We start from the raw sequence: 21,195 nt of genomic DNA, 5'->3' as shown, positions 1-21,195 counted from the left end.
TAGAGTACAGGCACAGTTGTTGCACACAGGCCTAGCTACTCCACAGCATGTGGGATCTTCCCGGACCAGGGCTCAAACTCGTGTCCCCTGCATTGGCAGGCGGATTCCCAACCACTGCACCACCAGGGAAGCCCAAAACATAGGCTCTTTTCACCCTTCGAATGTCACCAAAAGAGCCAAGCAATCATTATCTGTGGAAAGAAAGAAAGACTTTAAGGTCCATAATGTTTTTCTTTCTTTTTCATCTTCCGTGCTCTCTCCAATCCTGTTTTCTTTTTTTTTTAGTGAAGAAAAGATGACTGCAGCCCGCATTAGGAAATGCCATAAGTGTGGGACCGGCCTCATCAAATCAGAAGGCTGCAACCGCATGTCTTGCCGCTGCGGTGCCCAAATGTGCTACCTCTGTCGAGTATCTATCAATGGATATGACCACTTCTGCCAGCATCCTCGCTCCCCAGGAGCCCCTTGCCAGGAGTGTTCAAGATGCTCCCTCTGGACCGACCCCACTGTAAGTGAATGCATGGCTACATGTTGCTTTGTAGGGAAAAAGTATCTATAACGTAATATGACAAAAAGAGATTTTGTACATACATGACACATTTTGAATCCTGAAAAGATAGGGAACTGCATAGATAACTACACACAAAAATTGAGAAAGTAGCTAAAAAGCTACTCCTCAGAAAGCATTCTGCAACAGTTTATGAGCAAATTCTTTTAATCCTTTAGGGAATAAAATTTTTCTATGCCATTTGAAATACTTCCGAGGATAGAAAAGTAAACGAATGTTTTACATATATTGGTATAAAGCCAGCATAATGCTGATACCAAAACCTCTCAGAGGTAACCCTGAAAAAGAAATCTACAGATTTATCTCACTTACGAATATAGGTTTAAAATTCTTTAAATAAAATATCAGCAAATAGAAACCATGACTGAGTGAGGTTGTTCCAGATGTGCAAGGATGGCTCAGTATTAAGAACTCTGTTAATATAACTTACCATATGATATCTTTAGGTGATAAAGACAAATACACTGATGAGGGTGACTATAATTTTTGTGACTTTCTGTTGGAATAAAAAAAAAAAAATCCCACAAGGACTCGGGCAAAAAATATACAAATCAATTTTCATTGCAGAGTAAAGGAGCTGTTACAGTGGAGGATTCCTGGACTGAATGTCAATATTATGACATAGTGTGAGTGTGTGAGTGTTTGGTAATTGCAGTCATTGTTGCTTTTGTTGTGGTCATCCATTTACAATGCTTGGTGTCAGTCTATTCATCTCTTATAAGATTAAATACAGTGTGTGTGAAACAAAAATAAATACAAAACAATAAAATGCAAAAAGAAAAAAAGAAGACAAATACAGTCAGCCCTCTGTATCTACAGGTTCTACATATGTGGATTCAACAAACCATGTATTGAAAATATTCAGGGAAAAAAATTTCCAGAAAGTTCCAAAAAGCAAAACTTGAATTTGCCATACACCAGCAACTATTTACATAGCATTTACATTGTATTGGGTATTATAAGTAATCTAGAGATTATTTAAAGTATACAGGAGGATGTGCATAGGTTATGTGCAAATACTACACCATTTTAAGGGACTTGAGCAACACTGGTTTTGGTGTCCATGGGGGTCCTGGAACCAACCCCCTGTGGATATCTAGGGATGACTGTATCCGTTCTTGATTTAAGCTTTAACAGTAGTATTAGAAGGATACTTAATATATTTTATAAGCCCCATGTTTCAAAACAGTCATTAGCATGTATTTAATAACGAAATACATAGAAACATTCCCCAAAAGTCATATATAAGACTATCACCATTATTTGTGCTATTCAGTGCAGTTAGCTGAGAGAATAAGATGAAAAATATAGATATTGGAGAAGATGATCACTAATGCTTATTGGACACCCACTGTGTGTCCAATAAAAAGTTCTAAGCACTTTTTTTTTGCGGTACGCGGGCCTCTCACTGTTGTGGCCTCTCTCGGCTCCGGATGCGCAGGCTCAGCGGCCATGGCCCACGGGCCCAGCCGCTCCGCGGCACGTGGGACCCTCCTGGGCCAGGGCACGAACCCGCGTCCCCTGCATCGGCAGGCGGACTCCCAACCACTGTGCCACCAGGGAAACCCCTAAGCACTTTTATATGTAAAGAAGAAAAGCAGGACTTCCCTGGTGACGCAGTGGTTAAGAATCCGCCTGCCAGTGCAGGAGACACAGGTTCTATCCCTGGTCTGGGAAGATCCCACATGCCACGGAGCAACTAAGCCCATGTGCCACAACTACTGAGCCTGCATTCTAGAGCCCATGAGCCGCAGCTGCTGAGCCCACACGCTGCAACTGCTAAAGCCCACGTGCCTAGAGCCCATGCTCCACAACAAGAAAAGCCACCGCAATGAGAAGCCCGCACACTGCAACGAAGAGTAGCCCCCGTTCACCACAGCTAGAGAAAGCCTGTGCACAGCAACGAAGACCTAGCACAGCCCCCGCAAAAAAAGAGAAAAAAAAAAAAGGCAAACCTACTGTTTTAAACCTGAGAAAAGACAAAATAATCAACTGAAAAGGCATCAGAAACAGTGAAAGATAGCTAGATACAAAATAGATATACACAAAAAAATAGATATACAGAATGCCATTCACAGTAGCTATATAAATCGTGAAATACCCAGGAAATGAACTTTAACAAGAAGTATGAAGAAAACTATAAAACCGTATTGAAGGACGTGAAGAGACTTGAACATGTGGAGAAATATGCTTTGTTTTTTTTATGTATATAATAACAATAAATTTCATTTATTTGTTCATTTATTGGCTGTGTTGGGTCTTCGTTGCTGCGCTCAAGCTATCTCTAGATGCAGCGAGCAGGGGCTACTCTTTGTTGCAGTACACAGGCTTCTCATTGCGGTGGCTTCTCTTGTTGCGGAGCATGGGCTCTTGGCACGCGGGCTCAGTAGTTTTGGGTTGCAGGCTCTAGAGCACAGGCTCAGTAGTTGTGGCACGCGGGCTTAGTCGCTCCGTGGCATGTGGGATCTTCCGGACCAGGGCCCAAACCCGTGTCCCCTGCATTGGCAGACAGATTCTTAACCACTGTGCCACCAGGGTAGTCCCAATAATTTTTAAGTTTGATAGTATTACTATTAGTCAGTTGTAAGTTGCTCTGTAAGGATGGCAATGTAGTATATGTGAGAAGACTTGTTCTACCAAAAAACAATTGAGCATAACAGTGGATAGATACCCTGCCAACTTGGAGCTAGCAAGGAAGCTGCACCATAGCCCGCGGAGGCCTGGGGATAGCCACTGACGAGTCAGCTTTCACTGGGGCAAGTGAGGATGACCTGGATAGTGGAGAAGCGCCTTGTCCCTCAAAGGGGAGACTTGGTATTACAGAGAGATTACTTATGTCCAAAGTAATCTACAAGTTTACTGCAATTCCCGTTTAAATTCAGTCGGATTTTTTTTCTTGAAAAATTACCTGTAATTTTGAAAGTGAGACTAATTTTTCCTGTGAAGCTGCACAAATCAAAATCACGTAGACTTGGGCTTCCCTGGTGGCGCAGTGGTTGAGAGCCCGCCTGCCGATGCAGGGGACACGGGTTCGTGCCCCGGTCCAGGAAGATCCCACATGCCGCGGAGCGGCTGGGCCCGTGAGCCATGGCCGCTGAGCCTGCGCGTCCGGAGCCTGTGCTCCGCAACGGGAGAGGCCGCAGCAGTGAGAGGCCCGCGTACCCCAAAAAAAAAAAAAAAAAAAAAAAAAAAATCACGCAGACTAATGCAAGAATAGACAGATCAAGGGGACAAGGTAGAGACCAGGAACAGTCCCATAAGAATTTAATGTGTGACAAAAATATCATTCAAATCACTGGAGAAATTATAGATTCATCCATTCTTTGTAACTATTCAGTGTTGCCAGGACTAGTTTTCTTGGAGTTTACAGTCTATTAAGTTTAAAACAGAGATACTTCATGTGGTTGGTACTGTGTAGGAGCAGTAAGAATGATGCAGTGGAGGATGACAGGAGCCGGAGGGGGGAGTCATCTCTGCAGGCCTCTCTGAGAGGCAGCATTTACAGCGAAACCTGCATGCAAAGGAGGAGCAAGGCCGGCCAAAGAAATAAAACAATTCGGCCTATTCGTGGAACAGAAAGAAGGCTGGTGTGGTTTGCAGGTGGTGAACGAGGGGAGGGAGGTGAGAGAGGTGGGCACAGAAGCAGGCCGTGGGTCTCACTGAGTGTGCTGGGAGCTGTTGCAGGCCCTGAGTACACGAGTGACTTGGCCTAAGCCCCCATAGTTCGTTGCTAGATGGGACTGTGCTCAGAGTTACCACGGCTTTGGATTTTCCAGAGAGGTTGGAAATCTGTATTTTAATGTGAAATCTCCCAATTTTTGAAGATTGGTCATTAATCCAAATCTAAAACACTGTTCTAGCTAGAACTTTATAAGTCAAAGATAAAAGTCTTGTTAGCCACCAATCTTTATCCCTCATATAGAACACCTCCAGTATGCCTGATAAGAAAAGGTGTCAGGGTCACAGGCTGGCCCCTGTTGAAAGCCACGGCAGGCCAAGCTGGTGGCCTAACCCTAATCCTCAGAACCCCCCACACTTTTGTTAAGCACTGAGTCCTCTGTGAAAACCCGGCATCTGCATGTCAGGAACGGAAAACTGGGCTGAGGGACCTAGAAATTGCTCTTATCCCACAGCTCCGTGACCCAGTAAAACCCTTAGCAAGCCTGCCCCCCTACCACTGAGGAAATAATTGAAAGAAAGGGGCGACTTTGGGATAAACAGTCATCCTTCTGTTGCTGGTTGAGTGGAGGGAGGTGTGGCCCACAGTGGGAAGTGCTCTCCAAGGTAACCCACACTGCATTTTGTGACAAAACTTCCCAGGCCCTGGCAGTTCCACAGACTCGGTTCCTCAGTCCCATCCAGCGAGCATACTGGGGGCCTGAGCATCTCTAGGGACTTGGTGAAGAAATAGGGTCCATTTCTTCAGCGGCGCTCCTAAGAAGCATTCCTCAGCCTGCTTTCCTCTCTAGAAGCAGAGAGCAGCGTGGGAGTTACCACGTGTGGCAGGGTGTGCGGCAGGCAGTCTGGTTTCTTCGCAGCCCCATTTTCCTTTCTGCTCTCTCTTGTTCTTCTCCTGCCACCTCCCTTTTCTTCCCACACATGGAATTGATTATAAACGTTTCTCTTGTTCTGTTACCTTGTTTCGGTGCCATAGCATGCAACTGCCCCTCATTTTCATGTTGCATTGTCATCTTCTACCCTGAGAAAGGTTCTGTACTTGCTCAAAATAAAGTTCGAAAGGAAGGTCAGGCAAATACAAATCCCTCCGATTTCCTCTGGTAGCCACAACCAGAGATTTTGTTCCATTTGTCCCGTTCCCATCAAAACCGGGATCAGCCCCGTTTCCTTGATTCTCACCAGGAGACCGATTGAATTCCAACCCAGCATCTGTTGGGGCTTCTGGGAACACAAAGCCATTCAGAAGTTCAGGGAAACAAAGCATGCCCTGTCATCCAGCCTTTTCTCTGGCTTAATTAACCGGCAAGGCCAGGAAGAATCTCTCATTTGTCCATGAGGGAGTTATCCCTTCGTGGTTTGGAGAGAAGTTGAGTTTTCATCCTTAATGACTGGAGATTGCTTGGGAACTGAACTAACTGCATATTAGAAAGCTGTCAGTTATCTGTTAGTTGTCAGAAATAAGCTCAAAACATTCAACCAAGAGTCTTGTAAAAACAAGATGTCTTTTTAAGAAGGAAAAAAGAAAAACAGAAGCAAACCAGTCACAACAAACCACAGTTTTCTAGCTTAGGGGTCAGAATGCACAGCCAAATCACAACACATAAATGAACAAACATTATTTTGCAGTGGGGGAATGGTTACCCCGGGACTTTACTGGACCCATATGTGCTGACTTTTTTCTTGTCCGTGAGTGGTAACTTAAGGGGGTTAACGAGTTACATCTTAACTGTTAGAAGCCATGTTCAGAGCAGTCATCTGGCAGTCCGGATTCTGGAAGTGGGGCAAAATTCGTAAGAGCATTTTCTCTTTAATACAAAACAAAGTCGGTATTTATCTTGGGTTTTGGCTACCAGAAACTGCACAGAATTGTTTTCTACAACTTCTTTGTTTTTTAAATATAAGAATTTGAAGCATGTTCAGTTCAAATAAAACCCTAGGGCTTTAACAGCCAGTTTACAATTTGGCACCATTATCGTCTAGCCGTTTGGTTAAGAGAATTATTTATTTTTCTCAAGCCTGCAGTGGATTGAACCTGACATTAATATGTGTTAATATATTTAATTCTTTGACAGTCCTCTAAGGCCAGTGTATCATCCCAGTTTTACAAATGAAGAAACTTGCAGAAGATTGTGGTCAGTAAAAGGTGGCATGGGGAATTCCGTGGCGGTCCAGTGGTTAGAGCTCTGCGCTTTCACTGCTGAGGGCACAGGTTCAGTCCCGGGTCTGGGAACTAAGATCCTGCATGCCAAATTAAAAAAAAAAAACGTGACATGTGTTGATCTCAGGTCTTCTGTTCTCTCAGCATCTTAAACAAAGCTGCTTTCTGCTTTCTCCCCTTAGTTGGCTCCAGCACCACCCAGCCTGGACCAGTGTCTGTCTTCCTGATGGGTCAGGGGCACGGAGGGCACTGGGCACCTTTGAGACCCTTGTTTGAGTGGCCTGGGAAAGGAAGAGGAAATAAAAGTATTTCAGACACAGGGTTGAGGAGGGAAAGGTGGAGATCATTTTAGGGAGTATCTTCAGAAAGATATTCCAGAGTTTAGCTCAGGAACTAATTTTCAGTTTCAGGGTTTTTTCCTTAACTTCTAAAATTTACCTTCTGTGAAGAAGATGGTAAAGTGAACACCCATGTTGCCCCATCACTTAACTTCCACAGTTGGCCTTAGCATTTTATTTCAAGTCACTGTTTTAAACGCCATTGTTTCTGTTACAACATGGAGGCGGGACCACTTTCGCATTCTGCAGATGAAGAAAACAAGATTCAGGTCACTTGGTAAAACCAGGGTGCAAATCCAGGTCTTCAGCCAGCCGTTAGCTCCTTCCACTCCCCAAGTCTCCACTCTCTGTCTGGAGCAAGAGGTCACAAGTACGGGAGCTTGCCGATAGCTGCCCGCAGAGCCCCTGCACCCAGTGAGTCACGCAGGCCTCCGTAAAGGGATAGGCCCTCGCTGGACCCTTCCCCATTGAGCAAGCTGCAGATGGTAGAAAGGGGCCTTGACAGTGTCCCCAGTCAGGTTTAGATGTCACTAGAGGATTGTACCAAGGAGGGCCACAGTATGGCTCAGTCCAGTAAACATGGCATGTTGGCATGTGTCATGTTCAGCAGATGCCAGCAGGCCCCAGGCTGAGTGCTTGACCCTGACAGGAGTCCCAACATGGCCACACCCCATGCTGCCTCCAGGTCCCTGGGGGGAGCTCTAGACAGAAAGGTGTTTGCGTTCCAGGCCTCTGTGACCCGAGGAGATAGTTGCAGAAGCCAGCAGAGAGCCGTCCAGTCTTTGCTCCTCCCCAACACATTATCCAGACCACCTCCGCACCCCCTCCCCGGCCATTCCAGACCCCAGCTGCACAGCATGTGCCACTCCGGGCCATGCTGCACCCTCCTCCCCCCAGTTTCCTGTTGCAGGGGGACAGCTGGCGCTGGGGGGGTTAGGGTCTGGTGTTGCTCGGCGATCTGTAGCCAATCTGGGAATAATTTGAAACTAAATCCTCAGCTCTTTGGAAGCCTTTTATGAAATCATTGCAAGTTTATTAACAACAGCTGTGGCCATACATGACCTGGATCCCAGCCCCAGCCCCACCCCCACCCCCAAAATTGCAGGAGGGAAGCAGCAGTTGACTTGCAATTCTCAGTCACCTTTTTACAGGGAGGAAAAGTTAAATGGAGAAGAAAAGTCACCACCCTCCCTTCATGGTCACCGGAGGCTGGCAGCAGGCAAGCAGGCTGGCAGCTCTGGTGTCCAGAAATGTTGAAGAAAACGGGCTCAAAAGGATGTTTAAAAGCCTCGCAAGAACAAGCTGTGTGCTAAGTACTCAGACATTTATTTTAGGAACCTTCAGCCTGTGGCTGGCGATTGTTGTCAATATCTGATTGGTGGAAACCTTCTCTTTTTCCCTTTAACCACTTGCAGTTTCTCTTCCTTCTTTTTCTCCCATCCAGACCCTGCTCCATGGGCAGAGCTGTGGGGCTTCATTGTTGAGGGACACGTTTTAAGGAGTTGGGGTTTGGGGTTGTTTTTCTCCATTAAAACCTCTCTGGTGAATTCTCCCTCACTTCCTGCCGGCAGCTGGCGTGCTGAGTCGGTGTTTCGGAGAAGCCGGGCCCCTGCCATCCCCCTCATGCTCTTGCCGTGCCTCACTCCCTACCCACCTCCATGTGAAGCAAGCGTGTCAGAGTCTTCTGTGTTAGGCCAGCATTTCTGTATCTTGCTGAGCTCAGAGGAATTCAGGGAAAGGAAATAAAATCCTCTCACTGTTAAGATGCAGCCCCTCATTTCTTTATATAAAGCATTCTTCCAGATCTGCTGGGCTGCAAGACTCCATGTCACTGTCTGCTGTGATCCTTTGTCCTCAGCACTGCATTTGGGGTGCACTGGCCCACTGTGGGTGCTACACATGTTCCTATCCCAGTTCTCATTACATTCAGTGGTGGTCTGTGGGGTTCACTTCTACTCTAGCCTGGCGTTTCCTTATGCTCAGTCTGAGACTTGCTTATATGCATATTCTGCGGATCTGTTTAAAGGTTTTCACCAAGATGAGGAGGGGCCAGAAAGAGGGCAGAAAAGGCCTACTGGGTCCATCTTAAACCCCGAGCCAAAGGCCAAGGAGAGGAATGCTGGGGTGGGCATGTTGCCCTTGGTGGACATTCACTAGGGCCTGTCGAGGTGTCCAGTGCAGTGAGTCCGGACAGAGTTGTCTTCCTCCCACAGTTACCCACTGACCAAGGCAGGCAGGGTATGAAGGGGAGCTCAGGTCTCAAATGGGCTCGGTTTAGCCTCCAACTTTGTTGGGGTCAGAGGGGCCCCTAATAGCTTGCTCCCAAGGCCTTTGGCCTCTGATTGCCTGCAGAGTCCAGAACTGCCCAGGCTCCCCTTGGGGCTGTAAGCCCAGAAGAAGCAGCCTGGCCCTGCCCTGGTTCTGATTTCACTCTTCATCATCTACTTGGTGACCTTCAACACGTAACTGCCTTGTCAGAGCCTGTTTCCTCGTGGGTAGAATGCTGCCAGCCCCTTGTGGCTGGGAGAGACACTTGGAGAGCAGGCATGTGTGAACGAGCGCATTACACACAGGGAAGTGGGGACCTGAGTGTGCAGAGTGTGGCCTTCTAGAAGGGAACCTCAGGGATTTTGAAAGTGAGATGTGGATACAAAAACAACCAATGGAAATTAGGCCAAAATCTTCCTAGGAGTCATCTCTGGTGAGGAATTACCTTTCTTTTTTCTTTCTTTTTTTAATTTTTTTAAATTTATTTATTTTTGGCTGCGTTGGGTCTTCGTTGCTGCCCGTGGGCTTTCTCTAGTTGCGGCGAACAGGGGCTACTCTTCGTTGCAATGTGCGGGCTTCTCATTGAGGTGGCTTCTCTTGTGGAGCACGGGTTCTAGGCGTGCAGGCTTCAGTAGTTGTGGCTCGCGGGCTCTAGAGCGCAGGCTCAGTAGTTGTGGCACATGGGCTTAGTTGCTCCGCGACATGTGGGATCTTCCAGGACCAGGGCTCGAACCCGTCTGCCCTGCATTGGCAGGCGGATTCTTAACCACTGCGCCACCGGGGAAGCCCAACATCTTTAAAAAAAAAAAAAAAAAGTAATTCCTGGGACTTCCCTGGTGGTGCAGTGGTTAAGAATCCGCCTGCCAATGCAGGGGACACGGGTTCGAGCCCTGGCCTGGGAGGATCCCACATGCCGCGGAGCAACTAGGCCTGCGAGCCACAACTACTGAGCCCATGTGCCACAACTACTGAAGCCCGGGCTCCGCAACAAGAAAAGCCACCACAGTGAGAAGCCCGCACACCGCAACAAAGAGTAGCCCCTGCTTGACACAACTAGAGAAAGCCCGCGTACAGCAGTGAAGACCCAACACAGCCAAAAATAAATAAATAAAATAAATTTATAAATAATAAATTTAAAAAAAAAAGATGTTGGGGGTAGGAGTTCATTATTAATTTTGCTGTGGTGGGTCTTCATTTCTGTTCAAGGGCTTTCTCTAGTTGTGGCAAGCAGGGGCCACTCTTCATCGCGGTGCGCGGGCCTCTCCTTATCGTGGCCTCTCTTGTTGCGGAGCACAGGCTGCAGACGCGCAGGCTCAGTAGTTGTGGCTCACGGGCCTAGTTGCTCCGCGGCATGTGGGATCCTCCCAGACCAGGGCTCGAACCCGTGTCCCCTGCATTAGCAGGCAGATTCTCAACCACTGTGCCACCAGGGAAGCCCGGAATTACCTTTTTATTTGTGTTTTGTTTAACTCTTTTTCCCAAGATTGCTTTAATGTGTGTGAGAATCAAAACTCTGGCTTTTTGTGGAAGAAGGAGAAAATTCCATGGGACTCCAAGGTATACAGGTAACTTGGTAGCCTCATGAGAAAACATGTCAACAAGGCAAGGACATCTGGAGATGGCCTGGAACAGCGCCCAGGTCAGGAGCGATAGGCGACTCAGTTACCATGAGCCATTTAAGTCCTGTGGCCTCAGTGATAGAGCCTGGCCTGCACCTTAGGCTTCTGGTTTCTCCCCGAGCTCCCGGCTCCCACTCTGGGTGAGAAGGTTCTGCTGGCTTTGTCTCAAAGGCCAAGTGCTAGGGAGGCCAGTCAGAGACCTGACGTTCCAAGTGATGGCACATGTACTTCTGGGTGAGCTGACCCCAGGAAAATGGGAATTTTCCAGGGAAGTGTCCCCTTCTCTGCTGTACTGCTGGCTGTTCATCACCTTGAGTAGAGGTGTTTTATTTTGCCCTATTCCCTTCTTTTATTCAGTGGAGAAAGGAGATTTCAGAGTTCTGCCCATCCCAAAGAGAGGGAACTCTTATATTTCAAAGAGAGCAAGATACACTCTTTCTAGAACAAAGCAGGGCCTAAAAATAGTCACCTCTGACAGTTCTCAGGGCAGGCAGAGTACTCTGGGCCCCTCCAGTCATACTGTTCCAGAAGCTTCTATTCAGAAACTAGTGGTTTAAGTGCTTAAGAGCTCAGGCTTTGAGAAGGCCTGGATTCAAACCTTACTATGTGTGGGACTTCCCTGGCGGTCCAATGGTTAAGACTCCGTGCTTCCAAGGCAGGGGGCATGGATTCGATCCCTGATCAGAAAAAATATTTTTAAAAAACCTCAGTTTCCTCATTTGTAATATGGGGATTAATCAGTAGTACCTAACTCCTGGAGTTGTTATGAAATCTATGTGAGGTGCTTAGAACAGGAGCTGGCACACAGTAAGCCATTATTACTATCACTGTGCTTGGCACTTTATAAAAAGTGAGATAATCTGCTTCTCACAGTAAACCTGCTATGGAAATGATTAGGCTCCAGGTTAAGTCGTGTTGGGTAGAGGGGTCCCCAGGCCAAGGTCTGTGGAACCCCAAAGCTGGAGTCCCATCACACCAGCTGCCTGCCTGTTAGGAAGCCAGTGCTGCTTTAAGATAAAATTCACTACGGTGGGGCCTGCTCCAGCATGCCAGGATTTCCTGTAAGTGACTCAGGCCCTGCAGGGGGGCTGGAGGACAGTTAATTCTGTGATCCAGCCCACACACCCCTGGCCCTCTCGTCATCTTTTTTCCTCCTATTGTTCCCTGTTTCCAGCAGGTTAGGTGTGTCCTAGATTTGCAGAATGGCAAGACTTTTTCACAGGTGTTCTTATTCACCGTGAATGATGACACTTGGGATGCCTAGAATGTTTCCCAAGGGAACTTACCTCTAGAAAAGCCTTAATATCCCCATGTATCACTTATCCAACCCAAGAAGTGTTCTGATGAGGGACCAGTCCTCACGTGTTATCTCAAAATCAACCCTAAACCTACCTTCACTCTTTTTTTTTTTTAAACATTATTAACTTTTTAAATTGTGGTAAAGTAAAATTTGCCATTTTTAAAGTGTACAATTCAGTCTGCCTTCGCTTTTTTTTTTTTTTTTGCGGTACACGGGCCTCTCACTGTTGTGGCCTCTCCCGTTGCGGAGCACAGGCTCCAGACGCGCAGGCTCAGCGGCCATGGTTCACGGGCCCAGCCACTCCGCGGCATGTGGGATCTTCCCAGACCGGGGCACGAACCCACGTCCCCTGCATTGGCAGGCGGACTCTCAACCACTGCACCACCAGGGAAGCCCTTCTGCCTTCACTTTCTTTTAATTTTTTAAAAAATTTTATTGAATTTTTTTATTTATTTATTTTTGGCTGCATTGGGTCTTTGTTGCTGCACGCAGGCTTTCTCTAGTTGCAGTGAGCGGGGGCTACTCTTCGTTATGGTGTGCAGGCTTCTCATTGCGGTGGCTTCTCTTGTTGCAGAGCACGGGCTCTAAATGCTCAGGCTTCAGTAGTTGTAGCACGCAGACTCAGTAGTTGCGGCACACAGGCTCAGTAGTTGTGGCACGTGGGCTTAGTTGCTCCGCGGCATGTGGGATCTTCCCAGACCAGGGCTCGAACTCGTGTACCCCTGCATTGGCAGGCGGATTCTTAACCACTGCGCCACTAGGGAAGCCCATGCCTTCACTCCTGACTTGAGGAATTTTAAATACTCCAGGGGAACTGCTTATGGAAGGAAATTCTACCCCAGATGAAGAAAAAGTCTTCCCCCTTAGAGTCTAACATATTTGGCTGAAAATGTAATTTTTATCTTTAAAAAAATATATTGAAAAGCGTTTTAGTTCTTAGTTTCGAAATATAGTGTCCTGTGACTCCAACCAGTTGGAGAAAGTTGAAATCTGAAACACTTAACCCATATTCTAGGTGTAACTAACAATTCGCTCATTCTTTATGGTAACAATCACTGCTCAAAATAGTTGAGTGCTGACATTTTCTTGTGAAATACAGACTGTATTTAGACCGTAAGAGCACTGCCTAACCAGGGAAAGCCAGAGCTTAAGGACAAATAGTCCTGAGTCCACTTAACAAATCAGGAGAGTGATCAGAGCAAAGGAAGGAAGGGAAGAGGCTCCAGGTGGCTCTCTTCAAAAGGTGAAGAGCTCAAGGCTCTAAGGCTTCTCCCGCCCCCCAACCCCGGAAGAGCTCTCAGTGGCGGCCTGGGAGTTTCTGCCAGCTCGTGGACCTGGCTGCTCTGTCCTCCAGAGAGCCGGCAGATCCGTATCAGGACGCTCAACTCACTCTTGCCTGTGCAAGTGCCTCAGACCCGCCTAAGGGAGTTCTTACATTGCATTTATTCAGGGGCGAACTTCTACCAGGAGCGTTGGGATTTATCACAGGAAACTTAGTATTGATCAAAATCGGTCAGATGCCCTGTTCATCCATACCCTTAACAGTGCTATAAGAGACCTGGAATCTTTTACTCAGAAGATTCTTCATTCTTCATTTATTCTGACAGAAATGTCACAAGACAGTCAGAAGGGAAAGAGGGGGTGGGGGTCAGGGGTTAGTCTTTAACGCTGTGAAATTACTCTTTAGGCCCATGTAGGATTCCAAAGTGGAATGCCAGCTGGAATTGTGATCACAGCACAAAAATAGAAGCTGCATGAGGGAAGGGACCAGGTCTGCCTTATTCTTAGCTGTACATCCAGTTCAGTGCCTGATGCATACTGGACACACGATACATATTCTTGAATGAAAGCATACATATACCCTCCACGTTTTCAAATCAAACGACAGGGACAGGGAACCTTCACAGTAGTTTTCTGTGGATTTTCTCCAGGAAAGGTATTTGAGTGACACTGCCTAGTCCACCGCCAACTAACCATAACTTTGAACAACTTACCTGCTCTGGGACCTTACTTTCTGTGGTAGAAGGAAGTTAGAATGGCTGGTTTCTAAGGTGCCTTCCTGTGCCATCAGAGGCCTTAGGTGTCCCTCTGGGTACCGATGGGCATGACCACATTTAAGTGATGTGATAGAAGAGGGATGAGATAGTGGGGGTGAGGTGAGGGTGATGGTGATGTAGTACTAATAGTTATAATTAATAAATGACCAGAGGCAGGAAACCTCACTCATACCATAAAGAAGCCACTGAGAGAAATGTTAGGGCATCTCCCAATCTTTACCACTTTCTCTTGAAACTTTTCATCTTTCTGAAATCTTTATTCCTGCCATTTTCACAACTTTCCTGTCTTTAATGAGGAGTACTTGCTTTGTGCTGGGTCCTTTACACAATTGAGCTCATACGGTCCTTACAACAGCCCATTTTACAGATGAGATGCCCAGACTCAGATGTTCAGGAATTTGCCCAGGTCACTCAGTGAGCAGTGCAGAGCAACAGCTCTCCTACTTTCCATTTTTCTAGATTACTCTTTTTTTTTTTTTAAATCTTTTTTCCTAGGCTTGCCACTGGCACCAAAATGAAGATGCTTGCCAGCTCCTAATCTCAATAGTGGTAGAATTTATCTTGACATTCACATGGAAAGCTTCAGACTGCCTCCACCAAAGCCTGCTGCATTACTGGAGCCCTTAGTATTGATTGGCTTAGTGATTACTCTGTAGAGTAATAAGTTTCCTCATTTGGAGTGTTCACAGAGAGGCTGCATGAGCACGTCTTAGGGTTTTTATAGAGTAGGTGTCCAGTACACAATGAGTGAGCGACACTCGTGACTCCAGAATCAGGGAGGGGCCGTAACTGTCTGAAATCACAAGTTACCATCTTGGTTATGACATTGGTAACTGCCCATTGCCCAGCTCCACGCTGAGGCTGCTGTGCTCTCCCCTGGTCCAAGGTTTTCCAGGGGTTCTTTCCAGCTCATGCACTCCCTTCTGTGGCCCTCCATTCACCTCCCAGAAGTGCCACGGGTGACGTCAGCCAGTCCAGAGCATCCAATCAGCATGAAAACTCCAGAGTTATCACTGGCAGTGTTCCAGCCCAGACCACACGGGCCATGTGGAGAGGCCTCGCCTGATGCGTCGCCTGGGGCAACACACGTTTCTAGCAGGCTTCTGGAAGTCCTGAAACTTGGCTTATGCTTCCCCACCCCACACTGGGCACCACTGCCCTTCTCCTTACTTCTTCCCAGTTTGACTGCCCTTAACTCCTGGAGAAGCTACTGCAAGACCCCAGGAAACAGGACACGCCTGCCTGTCTCTCGGTTTGATCAGTGCACTTGCCACGCTCAGGTTGTGGCTGCAGTGTCAACTCTGCTCTTTGTCGAGCCCCAGCTCGTGGCGGGTAGACGTTAAGTCCCATGCCCTCCGTGGCCATGCTGGTTCAGCAGCAGCCCTGCGGCTGGCAGCAAAGACATGCACCGTATTGGTGGTGTTTTCAATCCAGCGAGTGTCCTTTCAGTCCCCAGCCGTTTTGCAGGGCTGCTGAGGAGTGGGTTGAACCCCCAGGACATTACACAGAACAGGCATGGTTCAGGTTGTCTGTCCCGGGCCAGCAGCCCAGTTCACGGTGCCTGGGGCAGGTGGAGATGGGGGAACTGTATGTGGCACAGACCCCTGAGTTTCCCTGGTGAAGCCCACACATCTGCCTGAACCCAGAGCGCCTACTTGGCTCTGTCCCCAGGAGGGGATAATCCAAGTCTGAATTGCCTATTAGCGAAGCAGGCCTACCAAGCCTGAGTTTGAGAAGGGGAGATGGGGAGGTCTACAGGGGAGTTGTTCTTAGACTGCTGTGCCCTTCCCTGTGGCCCAGGCCACCGTTCTGCTGGCGGGATGCTGCTCCTTCTACAGCCCACCGCTGTCTAGGAGCTAAAGGCCAGCTTCAGGTCTCAGCAGGCCTGCACAGTCTTTTGTCCAACTCAGTTCGGGGAGCCAGCAAGACTTCCGGGCTCTACAGAGAGCGCTTCTTGCTCAGAGTTTGTAGACTCAAGATCTGAAACTCCTCAGGCCCTGCCCCCTCCAGACTCACCCCCATACCAAACCCTTGGGTTATCAGTCTGCCCTCTTCGAGCCGTGGGAAGTTCTTACCTTACAGGTGAGTGAACAGAGCAGGCTCTCTTAGCCCAGCCCCCAGACAGCCACCTGCAGTGCACAGATCCGCTCCTTGGTCCCAGCCTTTCAGATGGGCTTCCTCGTGGGAACACGGTCTAATGATGAAGGAAGAAGATTCTCGGGGAACTGGGAATGGGTGGTATGCAAGCCCACGACCTCGCTGGTCAGCAGCAGGTCTCCGGCTTAGCCCCATTGCTGATCGGCAGCAAGCCGGCCTCCCGCGCGTTCCGGGAGGGCCTCAGCGCTGCATGGAGCTGGCTGAGAGCAAGCTTGTCATCTTCTTTCCTTTCTCCTAGGAAGATGATGAGAAGCTAATTGAGGAAATCCAGAAGGAGGCCGAAGAGGAACAGAAGAGAAAGAATGGAGGCAAGTGCTCCCCAAGACAGGCCCTGTGCTCACTCACTGCATGTGCACAGGGGAGGAGGGGACCCCGCTGCCGGCTTGCATCAGGATCCTGGCACTCCACCCAGCCAGGGACCACCGGGGAGTGCTGTCCCTCAGGTGGCCACTTATATACCTCACCCACATATCCACCTCTCTCTGGGAAAGGCCCTGAAAGCATAGACACAGTTTCAGCAGCTCCTTGATGGCCAGGAGGTCCCAAGGGGTGAGTTGGAGCTTAGGAAGCAAATAGAAGCGAAAGCAGACTTAAAACGACAGTAGGCCCCTCTGAGGTTACGGAGGAATGAAATGGAGTTTCTGTAAGTGGCCATCCACGCCCTGGCTCTAAAGGAAATTCTCTCACAGAAGCTCCACCTGTTCTGAGCTGGATCAGTCTGTCTCTTTCCAAGGTGATCCTTGTGGAGTGTGACACTCGGTGGGAAGTATGGTTTTGTCCTTGGTGATGGCTGGTTAGGGGGCTATGCACTCATGCGTGAATGTTACGTTTTGGGCTTTAATCGGCCTTATTCTGGCCTGGCCACCCCTCCTGTGTCCACAGGGAAGAATGATGCTGAAAGTTGGAGGTTCCCGGTCTGCCCTCATGCTCCAGGCTGTCAGCCTACAGCTCAGGGCCCCTGGGACCAGGATCAGGATATGCAGCTCTGGTCCCAAGCCAGATCCGGGCACAGTGGGATTTAACTGTTTTCTCTACTAAATCCCATCTTCTTTTCAGAGAATACCTTCAAACGCATTGGGCCCCCCTTGGAGAAGCCTCCAGAGAAAGTCCAGAGGATCGAAGCCCTGCCGAGGCCCGTCCCACAGAACCTGCACCAGCCACAGATCCCCCACTACGCCTTCGTGCACCCAGCCTTCCCCCTGCCTCCTGTCCGGCCCATGTTCAACAACTTCCCCCTCAACATGGGCCCCATCCCAGCACCCTATGTGCCCCCTCTGCCCAACGTACGAGTCAATTACGACTTCGCCCCCGTCCACATGCCGCTGGAGCACAACCTGCCTATGCACTTTGGCCCCCAGCCACGGCATCGCTTCTGACACCCAGGCCCCACCCCTCCCGGGAGCCCCGCCAAGCATCCTGTGCAGGCTGGGGCTGGATAGATGCTCCTTTGCCCCCAAGGCTGATGGCTGTGCCCATGCCTGCTAAGTAGGGATGACGGACTTGCCTGTCGAATGGATAGGCTGGATTTCTTCCTGGGAAGGGCCACTGCTCCTTGAAGAGTGATCAGCAGGCTAGTACCCTCTGGGTGCCCGTAACGGGATTGGGCCAGAGATAAGGGGGCAGCAAAACCCTCTTCCTGAAGAGTTCTGCCGTCGTAGCAGCCAACGTGGTGGCCCTGGGCCACAAGGTAGCCCGTCTCTATCACGTCCCTGCAGAAATAGATGAAGGGAAATGTTTGCCTCCATCCCCTCCCCCTGGCAGACAACAGAAGTCTCTCAGTTAAAAACCACGTAAGCCTTCCTTACCGTAGCAGTGTGATCCATAATAAAGTGAAGTAACAAGTAGTGCGGTTTCGAGAAAGCTGAGAGCTTGGCACCGTGTCGTGGAGGCCTGGTTCTTCTACCCCCTCGCTCTGAAGCCCACCTAGAGTGAGGTGCACCCCACTGCCCTGAGCCGGTTGGTCTAAGTGGCAGAGCGATGTCCACAGACCTGGGAGCGCTGCTCGGGTTGGGGTGGCTGTGGACCGTGTCCAAGTGCAGTACCCCAGGCCGCCACCACAGTGATTGTTCCAGGGTCTCGCCTCCCCTCTTGATCCTCTCGGATGAGACCACAGAGAGCCATTTCATGCAATGGGATGTTTGTAGTTTACCTAAAGAAACATTTGCCGTTTACTCACTTTGAACCTTCCCAGTTTTCTGTGGCCTCTACTAGAGTTTCTCTCCCTCGGTCTCTGCAAAGTCAAAGAAACCTGTTGCCCCGCGCCTGGCAGTTGAGGAGGGTGGGATGGTCCTGAAATTTTTGCCAACCACAAGATCCTTTTGAAGTAGCTGTGACAGAGGCCTGGTGGCTCTCCCAGGGAGCCGTGTTTGCCACCACCCAGGTAATGAACAGATTCTCCCCTAAGGTATGGTGGCGCTGGCTTTCCCCAGCAGGTACATGACCCAGGTTGTGCTCGGCAGCTACCTTTTCTTGAGGTCAGGTGAGTCTGGCTATGGGTTTGCTTGGGAGTCCCCGCCATGTTCCCAGTTGCCTTTTGCTGTCCAGCCCCAGCTAGGTGTTTGAGCCTCACCCCGGCCACCCACTCTGCAGTACTTCGTGCTCCAGCCCATGTGCAGAGCAGAGGCCTCAGTGGGGAATGAACCTGCCTGGCTCCCTGTGTTGGCCTCCGTTCCTCTTGCTGAAGCTCTGATGGCTATGGGGTTCCCCGAAGTTCACACACACAGACCTCAGAGAGGAGGGGACACACCCGGGACCAGGCATCACTGTCTGGTCACCCGTTGCCATCAGCCTCTCAGATGTTTTTCAGAGATTAAAATGGAGAGGTGATGTGCCACGTTGCCTGTTATTGCTGTCTTTCCTCTGGGTTTGGGGTTTGCGGATAGGCGGCCCCCTGGGCTTGGGGTGGGGGACGCACGAAGAGAGGCTACACTGAGTCTCTGCTGCCAGGAGCCTTTCCCTGCCGGGCTTCCTGCCCCTGCCCTCGGGGCACAGCAACAGTATTTCTTCAAGTACCTTTAAAGCATGTTCCCCATGCTTCCCCAAGGGAGGGTCCCTGAGGGCTGTGAACTGCCAGCAGATGTACCACCGGATGGGGAAGGTGACCCCAGGTGCTGTCAACCTGCCCCACTGGTGACAGTGCTCACCCCAGCCCACCAGAACCTTCTGGGTCTCTGACCCGATTCATCATCTAAAGAAGGAACCAGCTTCCATCTTTGCCCAGCAGCCCAGGGTACGTGGCTCCACGGAGGTCCTGGGGCAGCAGCAAGGACAGACCTTGGGCTGGTGTTGCATGCCCTTGACACTGCAGTCCAGCAACTGCCCTAGGACCTGGCATGCGAAGGTCCAAAGGTTGCTGCACAGGAGGGAGACCAGAATAATTCCCCCAAGGCCAAACTGAAGACTTGTCTTTTGAGATGAGTTCTGGCTGTTTTTAGCCACACAAGGCAGCTAGGGAACCACTCCTGCCTTTCTGAGCCGAGGGCTCCTGATTGCTAATGTTCCTCCCTGAGCCAGGCTGTGGAGCGGCTCGCGGGTCTGCAGATGTAGCACAGTCACTTTTGCCTCAAGTTCTGACCCAAGCGTGAGCCCCCTCATGTCTGCAAAATGGCCCTGTAGGTGCCTCGTGTCTTGGAGAAGCAGTCTGTACTAGTGATGGGTTTGGGGAGAGAGGGCGCCATAACCGTCAGACAAACCAGTCAGTGGCTGCAAGATGCAAATGACAGGACACCCCCAGAGATCAGCCCCTGTCTGGGGGACAGAGCGGTCCCGGAGGCAGCCTGGCACCTTCCCCTCTGGGCTGCCTTGCTTGCTCCCTGGAGCGAGAGACTGCCCAGCAACAGTCCCATTCTTGCCTTAAAACTGGAGAGAGGAATCTAGTATTTGCACTTAGCAAAAGATTTTAAAACTTAAAAAAAATGTGCATGACCTGTCACTTTGTATAAAAATAGCAAAAACGATTAGTTTACTAAATTCTTTACCTTCTGGTAGTAAAAATACATAAAATAATTGTTTAAACTACTGTGTTATGTAAAAAGCCTGTACCATATGTAACTTGGTTTTTTGTAAATAAATGTTTGTGCAGACTGCTCTCTGGTTTAGTGTCTCCACACGGCCTGACCAGACAGGCCCCACGACCCCACAGAGTTACAGGGGCTGCTCAGACTGAAAGCCAGCGGATTCCAGGGGAGTGATAGCACTTCATGTAACACTGCTCACCCAGAGCGGAGGTCGGGATGCTGCTGGAGAGCTGCAGGATCTGATCCCAAAGGAGCCCCGAGGGGCTGGGCCTGCTCAGGAGGAAGATCAGGTGATCCATTATGCTAACCCTGCCTGGGTGGCTGCCCAGGTCGGGTTGGGCACAAAGGGGGTTTTTTATTTGTTTTTCAGTACAGAATCCCCTTCAAGAAAGTATGGTCAGCTCCTCTTCCAGGCCGCTGCCAGCAAGCCACTGACTCGGCCCTGGAGGTGGATGCAAAAGGGAGAAACCTCACTCAGGAGGCCAGTCCTGAGAACAGGGAGCCCCTAGGCAGTGAAGCTGCAGGTACACCACACTTCCTGCCACCTGCCAGGCCTGGAGGGTACCTTGGGCACGGGTGGATCACAGCACACTCGGGCTCAGATGTTGAGAAAGCACGCTATCCTCTTCTCTACTTGCAACTTTTTACTGAGTGACTTTTTTTTTTTTTTTTAATTGCACATCTGAAAAAGGTGTGTACCTGCATTACCAGCTTCTAAATCGGTGTATTTTAAATTTACCCATGCCATCTAGTTCTTGTTCCTGTACATGTTCCATATTTACGTATTTGCAGCAATATCATAGACTATTCTACAGTTTCCATCAGTAGATGAGTAATGTTTTTGCCCCACAATCTACTACCATCTTTTTTTCCCATCCTCCATTCAAGTAACCAGAGTCACATTCCTCCCTCTTTACCCCACTCGCCCTCCAGCACATTTCAACATGCACCTGCTTATCAGGGCTCTGGGCCTTTGTTGTTACAAAAGTGGTTTCATACTTTTGGCTGAAACTCACTTTTCTCTCTTTGCAGTCAT

At 49.2% G+C, this 21,195-nt stretch overlaps 1 protein-coding gene across 1 annotated transcript in view; it reads left to right on the top strand.

The window, feature by feature from the left end:
• Positions 1–17,983, top strand: part of RNF216 (ring finger protein 216) — a 170,356-nt gene extending 152,373 nt beyond the window's left edge. Inside the window, exons 15-17 of the mRNA XM_065892156.1 lie at positions 286–508; positions 16,382–16,451; positions 17,200–17,983. Of these exons, the coding sequence (XP_065748228.1) occupies positions 286–508; positions 16,382–16,451; positions 17,200–17,519 (613 nt within the window). The 3' untranslated portion in view covers positions 17,520–17,983. The remainder of the gene's footprint in view (positions 1–285; positions 509–16,381; positions 16,452–17,199) is intronic.
• The last annotated feature ends 3,212 nt before the right edge of the window (positions 17,984–21,195 follow it).

This window comes from Phocoena phocoena, chromosome 15 (genome assembly GCF_963924675.1).
Source record: "Phocoena phocoena chromosome 15, mPhoPho1.1, whole genome shotgun sequence".
Taxonomy (NCBI): Eukaryota; Metazoa; Chordata; class Mammalia; order Artiodactyla; family Phocoenidae; genus Phocoena; species Phocoena phocoena.
Note: the sequence above shows the minus strand (reverse complement) of the source record. Positions and strands in the feature narration are given on the sequence as shown.